Genomic DNA, 8,837 nt, shown 5'->3' with positions numbered 1-8,837 from the left:
TGTGCTTGAGGGGTGGCGTCACTCCAGTAGGTAGCCAATGGCAATGTCTGTCGAGGGATAGAGGTCGTCTATTGGGGGCACATACATCATAGAATGGGACTGATGGCATCTCCAACATGAATCATCAAATGGACCTGATAAATTGTACACGGACACGTCTGACCGCGCGTCGACCATCCATCGCTATACCCACCCCCCCCCCCACCCCCCACCCACAAAATCATTAAACCTACTTGTTCGCCCCTTGTCCATGAAGAAAGGAGAGAGAAGAGGGGAAAGGAAAAGGTGGATTTTTGGCGGGGTTAAAGGCCGAGTTGACGACATCAGCGAACTCTTCGGATGCTCCCATACCCCATCTCGATTTGGTTCCGGTTTGTGAGATTTCAGACAGTCTGGATTGTCCGGACAGATTTGGTGAGCCATGTTCGATGGATTTTTTTTTTGTTCATTGAACATTTGGGGGTGATACGGTGATCTGCATTGGAGATGCCTTAAAGCGTGGTAACTTGAGGTAAGCCCAAGTGGGGTCTCCACCACGACGCCTCCCCTTCTCCTCTCTCATGTCCGGCGGCCTTGTCGAGTGGGGATCCACCCCTTCTGTTTTTCTTAGTTCTAGTAGGCCATTTTTCCCCTTCGATTTTTGGCGGGGTTCGAGGCTGAGTTGACGGCATCAGCGAACTCTCAGAATGCTCCCATACCCCATCTTGATTTGGTTCCAGTTTGTGAGATTTCAGACAGTCTGAATTGTCCGAAGAGATTTGGTGGGCCATGTTCTATGGCTTTTTTGTTCATTGAACATTTGGGGGTGATTTGGTGATCTGCATTGGAGATGCCCTAAAGCATGGTAACTTGAGGTAAACCCAAGTGGGGTCTCCACCACGCCGCCTCCCCGTCTCCTCTCTCATGTCTGGCGGCCTTGTCGAGTGGGGATCCACACCTTATGTTTTTCTTAGTTCTAGTAGGTAGTTTTCCCCCCTTGGATTTGGTTTCCTGGCGGCATCACCAAGGTAGTGGCGACGATGGTGCACTGGAATAAAATCTCTCCGGCCTATCCCTACCTCAAGGACATCTTATTCGGCCCCAACTAACAACATGTGAGGACATGCGTTGCCAGAAATATTAACTCTATTTGAATCTTGAAGGTTGGTGCGTCGATCAAAGGAAGCAATTGACTGGCTTTTGGAGCGTGACTACGATAGCTTATTTCGCTTTGTTCTTTGCTATCACCCGGTACCTCCAATCTTGGTGGTGAAGGAAGCCTTTTTGTTGTTTAGGTGTTGCGTCAACCGATTTTCTTTTCATGGTGACTAGGTCTCATTTCTAGCGGTGAGTGGCCATTGCAGTCTTCAAATTAGAGGCTGGTATGGCAAGGCATTTGTACATGTCAATTTCCCTTACTTCTGGTTCATTGCGATTTTGAAGCTTCGACAACCGCATACAATCGAAGGACGATGGAGAGTACATTTCTCAATGTAATTTTTTTGCAAGTCCTCTTGTGTCTTGTTGTCTTTCCATCATACTGGCTACTCCGTAAGACGTTTTTTGACAAGTGTCAAAAAACGTCTTACATTATGGGACGGAGGGAGTAGTTTATAGGACTAGGAGGTACATAATTCTTTGGGATATAACAAAAATCTTACCTTCTACTATCCATTTTTAGTATCAAAAAGAAAAAAAAATAGGAAAGAGAAGATGAATCGGGTTGAGCCTCAGAGTCAAGAGAAAATCGGCAAATCACATCTCAAAAAGCAGAAAATTCAATTTAAAACGGCACCCAAGCTAAATCTGGTCCCCAGAAATTAGAGCGTAGAAAAAGGGTGGGATGGCTAAACAAATGAGAGGATTTTTGAGCAAGATCATTGTTAGTACGACAAGGATTGTATTCTCTAATTTTTGTTAAATGATTTGAGAAGAAGTTATGAAGTTATTCTGTTGGACTTAGCATTTTGATTGCAACTCGTCACCACCGCATAGCCTCAGCACGGAGAGGAGACGAGTTTCTGGTGGCGACCACAGCTAAATGGTAGCAAGCTTCTCTTCTCTTTTGAAGATACAACACCTCTCAGGTAGTCAGAGGCTCAAACATCTGATCATTTCTTACTTACAAACGGAGATACCTGATGGCATGTGTATGTCAATCAATATGCAGAGCACAGATTTAGTCATTAGAAATTCAGTTCAAGATTAATTAGAACAGAGCATTATTGTTCCAGCTGAGCACTCTTCAGGCATTGGTAATTCGAGATTAGCCGCAGTCTCCACAATTGCCTCCCAGCAGAGGCACCATGTCCATATTGTTCATAGACTGACTGATAGCACCAGAAAATGAGTTCATACATACTACATGAGATAGATATAAACAGAGCAGAGAATGAGCAGCTACAAAAATAAACAGAGCACACATGCCTTGCAGATCTGAAACAGCAGGCTGTCTATACCAACAAAAGTCCCCTCATGCGAGAAAAATGGTCATTGCACAGAGCACGTTGTATCAAGTAGAAAACCCATACAAAAACCCTTGCTAGAGTAAATGACAAAGGGACCTTGAGTTGCATTTGTTGAGAAGAGTATGTAACAGCACACAAGAGATAACGATTGCAACCCGTACAAACCAAATGTACGACATACTCCAGGAGAAGGTAACACAGCAGCACGACAATAATAAGATGCATATTAGACACTACTTTCTGGCGGCAATTGTCCAGTTGATGGATAATAACATGACGAAAAAGATAACCAACAACACATTTATAAAAACAACCATTAATAATAGTGGCACCAGAGGACAGGAGGTGGTCCAGGAGGTGGTAGAATTACAATCCATACACACGAACCGTACTACATACTCAATGAGAGGCTGGCAGAACAGGCCGACAATAAGGAGATGCAAATTAGACAATACTTTCAGCAATGAATAATATCATGAACAAAATGGTAACTGGCAACACAGGTACATAATCCACCGTTAGTGACGGTGGCACCAGAGGACAGGAGGTGGTGGAATGCGAGAGGGCAAAGCGTGAGGCAGATCAGCCGTCAGCGAAGCAGGAGATTGGCACTGGCTAGCTGGTGAAGGAGACACGGGTGAACTCTAAGATGAGCCGGCCTTGGGCACTGCATCTCGTAACAGGTTGCTGCTGGACAGCACACATCTTACGCCTGCCATTAATTTGAAGTAAACAAATGAATGGAAGTTTGAAATAAATGCAGTATTTGAATTATAAAAAAGCAAGTGCATATATATTACGAAATGCTACATACATCTTTGAGGGTGCATAGGTGGCCGATGGGAGCTCATTTACCTTTCAGTTTATTTGTAGGTGGAAATCTAAATCAGTTTATCTCTAAATTCCTTCCAGCGGATATGCGCGATCTTTGGCCAACTTTCTCCATCAGGTGCTCGGCAGTTCTCCTTCAAGAGCTCACTACAATACCATACACTTATGTGCTGGAGGGAGGATGGCAAATCTGGTAAAGATGATATGCTGGGGCAGCTATAAATATCGAGCCTCTTCAGATTGGAGAAGGACTTCAGATTTGTTGGCAGGGAAATCATCCGACAACCACAGAATCTCAGGGTCTTGACTAATGTGAAATTTGCAGATTCTTCCAATGAAACAAATGGTTCCTTGCATCCTTCAAGAGAGAGAAATTCTGGAACGATGGAACCTTCAGACGAGAGCACATTGTTGAGTATTACAGGACTGCTAACATAGAGTGACTTCTGGACTCGAAACTGCGAGACACACTCAGGCGTGAGTTTCGGAACATCAATCAAATGTACGTGGTGAAGTTGGAGGGAAGACAATCCTTCGAGCGTACATAAATCTGGCAAATGATATAGTGTGAATGATTCAACAGATGTGAGACTACCAACAGATAAGCATGCGCTGCTTCTGCAATTGTATATGGAAATACCATTCATGTGTGGCCAGTCAGCACAGAAGAAGTCAGCTGCAAGCACGCAATACCATATACTGAGCCTCTCAAGAGATAACGGTAAACATTCTGCTCCATTTGCCAACTCTAAAGAAGGGCATGAATTCAAGTTAACATCTGAAAGAGAGGTAGCAGCTCGTAAACCCCCTAATGACCTGAGACACCAGCAACTTATGATGTTCAAGCGGCGAAGTTTTGTCAAATGTTGGAGGACCTCTTCTGAAGGAAGTGTGGTTAAAGTCATAATTTTTTGTAAGAACAAACTATTCAGTGAAGTGAGGCCATCAAGGCAAACAGCTAGAGCTTCATCTGTAATACTGCATGAAGAAAGAGAAAGCCCACGAAGCCCCGATGGTGGAACCAGTGGCAGCCTAATGCTCCTTCCATGCACGAGACTCATCATCTGCTTGTGACAGTTTATCCATGCGTTGATGATATCCTCTTTAACCACTTTCTTTTTCCTTCTTCCAAGGACACTTCCAAGGTCATGAACACGTGAGACATCAGCATGCATCAATATCATCAGCTGCTTCAGAAATGAATGTTCCGATGAGAGTATTCTCCTAATATCTGATCCTGAATCCACCTCCCAGAGTAAACCAAGTTGTGACGCCAAGTGGTCTATACGCATGATATTCTCGCTCTGTTCTCGATGTTCCAGCTCATCATTGGAAACAAATATAAGCAGTGGGCAGTTGGATATTCCTAACCATGTAAGGCCCAGTGGAAGACAAGGTAATGTCTTCAGGTTTGGCACATTGAAGAGGGTAAGTGAAGAGCAATTCTCAAATAGCTCAGTGTTGGATGGTAGGCCTTGTAATGCGCTGCAATTTTCAAACCTCAAAGATTCTAAATTCTCAAAATACGAACCATCAAGTAACCAACCTGGATATTTTGAAGAATTGTAACCGTCAATTGTAAGATTCTCAAGTTGAGGCGGGGGCATCAGGCCTTCCAAAATCTCCAAATGTAAACTATCCTCTGCATTGGTGTTATTCTGGCAACACCATTCAAGTCGCAAGCTACCAAGATGACTTTTTTGATGCAACTTCGATTCTAATGCTTCATCTTTCCCAGTGACATTCTCAAGATTTGTGACACTTAAACTGCCACAGATCTCATTCATATCCCTCAGCTGTAGCAATTCATATCCCATTTTCTTTTGCACAGAAAATTTCTGAACTTGTTGAAGTGAAGTTAGCTTGCCAATGTGAGGAATTTGAGGCGGTGCTTTCCGCTCGTTTGTTCGGTAATCATTCGAGTCAAGATGTCGTAACTTCCTTAAATTGCAGAGTTTCTCAGGGAAACTCTCAACTATATCATTTACCAGAAGTAGCTGCAAGTGGTAAAGAGTACACAAAGATCTTGGAAATTCGGAAATCAGTGTTCTTATGATGTTTAAATATCGAAGGTGCTTCAACTCACCAACAGATTCTGGCAACTTACTACTGGTGTAAGATGACAGATATAGGACGCGCAACTTCTTCAAATTCCGTATTATCTGATTAAAAATGTCACTTACATCATCCATTAGGGGGTCTATGCAGATAATAGTGCGTAAATGATGTAGCATGCATATACTTTGCTTGTGTTGCATCATACTATCAACACGGACGGATATATGTCGAACTGTGGTTGGTATTTCTGTCACCTTATCATCTTCCAACCTGAAGTAGTCCTCCGTGGAGAGTGATTCTGCCAGATCATGAAGGAGATCATGCATAACATAGTATGTGCAACCGAATTTCTTATCAACCATTTGAAAGAACGAAACAGAGATCATCTCCTTGAAGCAATCCCTCCCAATATCTTCCACTCTCTTCTTTTGGTTGCACGAATCAATGAGGCCCTCTGCCATCCAAAGATGAACCAACTCATTGATGACATACTTGTGGCCTTTCGGGAACAAGCTGCAATATAGGAAGCACCTCTGCACACAAGGATCTAACTTCTCATAACTCCACAACAGTGCTGTCATAGGCTCACTTGATTTGTCAATCATCAAAGTTAGAGCATCCTTCCATGTAGATATGTTTGTTATCCCTTTCAACTGGGAACCCACAACTTTGGCCGCCAAAGGAGATTGTCCAAGCCTTTTAGCAATCTTCTCAGCAAAATCTTCCAGCCTTCCACGCAACTGCAGATTTCCAATTTCTGGTCCAGAGAAAGCATGGTGTTTGAAGAGTGCCAAGAAATATGCATCTTCCATGTTTTCTAGAGGACACACTTCTACACAGTAAAGAGCAGCTGGAAATGTATCCCGTCGAGAAGTCACCAAAACTTTGCTTCCCTTCTGTTGGGAGAGTAGAGGAGCTAACAGATTCTCCCATTCCCTCTCGCTGCCAGGTTCAAACCAAACATCATCCAACACAAGCAGGAATTTCCCTGATTCTTGCAGTATGTCAAACAACTTACGTTGCAATGTATCAAGGTTATCAATGTGTGGGCATTCCCCCTGAGAGGCAGACTCAATGATCTCCCGTGTATGATGACGGACATCAAGTTTGCGTGAGATACTTACCCACATTGTTACATCAAAATATTCTTTTATCCTCTTGTCATTGAAAACATGTTGTGCTAAGGTGGACTTCCCCATGCCTCCTGCTCCTACAATGGCCAAACCTGAGTACATAGATATACTAGACTCGGTAGAAGCAGTTGTCTTGGTAAGTCGATCTATTATGTGATCACGGTCCTTATCACGGCCAATCACTCTCAGAGGTGGTATTGATGTGGTCTCGGGAACAGCAGCTGATGTTTTGGCGGGGCTCTCTCCATTATAACCACAACCAGCTGGTAAGGATAGCAATTGATGGAAGTCCTTGGCTTTCCCAAGGGTAGCCTTCAGCTCCTTCAGATGGCAAATTAGCTTTCTGTTCTCAGAGCTCAGATTGGACAACCTGCTTGTTACAGAATGCAGAGGCTTCATAAAAGCTTTGTTGATGGTGGCCGGCATGGAATCCTTCCCCTTTGCTTTGCGCTTGAGGAGGTTGTACTCATGCTCGTCCAACAAGTCTTCAGCCAGGTAGAAGCCTTCTTTGAGTTCCTGAAGCCATTTGTCCAACTTGGGCCTGTGGTTTCCCTTGTCTGCTGCTTCAATCAACAACTCGAACTGTGGCAAGATAATTGTCTCCAGTTCGTGGAGCTCATGGGCCATGTGCACGTCGAGGTAGGTTGAAGCATCAGCAAGGAGCTTCTTCAAGACAGGTGATGCAGCCAATTTCAAGCTAACGCTTAAGGCAGCGCTAGCTAACGCCACTTCCATTGGGTTGCAGGGTTTACTTTTTGGGTTGAATAAACTGAAGATAGAACCAGAATTGCTTCTAGACACAGTGATGAATAAGAAAGCTGTTGAAGTATAGTAAATCGTAAGATAAGTTAGCTAGCTGCAACGATGATATGAAAACAGAAACCTACTGATGGATCAGTAGACGATGGCAAAGACTAAGAAAACTATTTGTGGCAGTGTGGAATGACCTGAAAATCGATAGACGAGCAATCGAAAGTGTTTCTGGAATGGATGTAGAAATAACCAATGAATATAGCAGTGGATGAACACCTGTTTGAGTAAGAAATCACGAAATAAATTAGCAGGTTGCAACAACGAAGATAATAAATAGAACTTTACAGCCAGATTTGTAGAGGATAACATATGAGAATAGAGTGGTGAGCTTACACGGATGTAGAAGTGGGAAGCAGAGTTGTAGGAGCCGGCACAGAGACGAGGCAAGGTTGCAGACCGTAGGAGCTAATAATGTTGTGTTGCAAGAGAATGAGGCAGAAATCCCCAAACAGCAGGTCAAGACAATAGCAGATGGTCCAGCTACTTGCCGTTTCTTTAAGTTTAGCTGAGATGGACTTGCTAATAAACTAACCAGAGGCCAACATGGACACAGCTCAATGATGATAATTGAAGTATAAAGTAGCAGAGGATAACATTGTGACTAAATACAAACAACCAGTTGGTAGTTGGTATCCATCACCATCGCTGGCTCTTCATGCTTTCCAGGAACCATCCTTATAGATGTTCTACCCGCAAGGAAATCATGAGAAAACTAGGAATTCCTTGAAATTGCATCCATAAATTACATACTGCAGAGGCAATCTGACGAACTAGTGTATGCTTCTCATTTTTCTTATTCTCCTGGTCCTTTCTCTAGTCTAGCATTTTTCACTTCCTTGGGTTTGGTTTACATCTAAGTAGCAGCTATTGTATCAATGTCATTCCCTGCTTTACCCACTGAATTACAGCCTCTCCCGTCCTGCGCACTTTCAAGCAGAAAACACGAAGCATGCCTCTATAAAGTCCAGCGTATATAATTATATGATATAAGAAAGGAAATTTGGGTATCATTAATTGGTGGTATAAAGTAAGCAGGGAGTGTCTGTAGGCGGGTAACCATCGATCCGACTACGCAATAACGCGGACGAGAATGAATAAACCCACTAGGGCAAGGACAAGGCGGATGGGAAGTGGTCAAGTGGATCTGACCCAGCTTTTTTTTTGAAAAGGAGGGACTCCCCGGCCTCTGCATCAGAAAGATGCATACGGCCATATTTTATAAATAAAATAGGTTCAACAAGGTCTTAAAGTCGCAAAACAAAATAAAGGCGAGCTCACAATAAAAGGCCATAAAGCCACAACCGCTGGCATAATAAAGATAGAAAAACTAATCGCCTATCCTATTACATGACCGCCATCCAAACCGGTTGAAAATATCCCGCGCTACCATCTCCCACCGGACAGATCCAGTAACCAAACGCTCTCTGGCCTCCGTCGGAGTGCGTAAGGACCACATACGGATCAATGCCGTAGCACAGAATACAACCTGCAAAAAATGAATAGTAGTTGTTCTGTTAAAAGCCAAATCATTTCTGCAATTCCAAATTAATTGCCC

The 8,837-nt window shown here is 43.5% G+C and overlaps 1 protein-coding gene across 2 annotated transcripts; it reads right to left on the bottom strand.

Annotated features, from left to right (window-relative positions):
• Positions 1 to 2,719: 2,719 nt before the first annotated feature.
• On the bottom strand, positions 2,720 to 8,431 carry LOC123088524 (putative disease resistance RPP13-like protein 1). Of its 2 annotated transcripts, none has more exons than XR_006441927.1 (4): positions 7,616 to 8,431; positions 7,417 to 7,498; positions 3,262 to 7,287; positions 2,720 to 3,159 (listed from the first exon to the last, which is right to left on the bottom strand). XR_006441927.1 is itself a non-coding variant. In XM_044510732.1 (4 exons), exon 3 carries the CDS (start codon positions 7,202 to 7,204, stop codon positions 3,329 to 3,331), a length of 3,876 nt encoding a protein of 1,291 aa, XP_044366667.1. In that variant the 5' UTR covers positions 7,205 to 7,287; positions 7,417 to 7,498; positions 7,616 to 8,431; the 3' UTR covers positions 2,722 to 3,159; positions 3,303 to 3,328. The 2 variants fall into 2 exon arrangements, 1 of the variants encoding a protein (XP_044366667.1); XM_044510732.1 differs by having other exon boundaries at positions 2,722 to 3,159; positions 3,303 to 7,287.
• Positions 8,432 to 8,837: the final 406 nt, after the last annotated feature.

Source organism: Triticum aestivum, chromosome 4A (genome assembly GCF_018294505.1).
Source record: "Triticum aestivum cultivar Chinese Spring chromosome 4A, IWGSC CS RefSeq v2.1, whole genome shotgun sequence".
Classification (NCBI taxonomy): domain Eukaryota; kingdom Viridiplantae; phylum Streptophyta; class Magnoliopsida; order Poales; family Poaceae; genus Triticum; species Triticum aestivum.
This window is presented reverse-complemented; position numbering and strand designations above follow the sequence as displayed.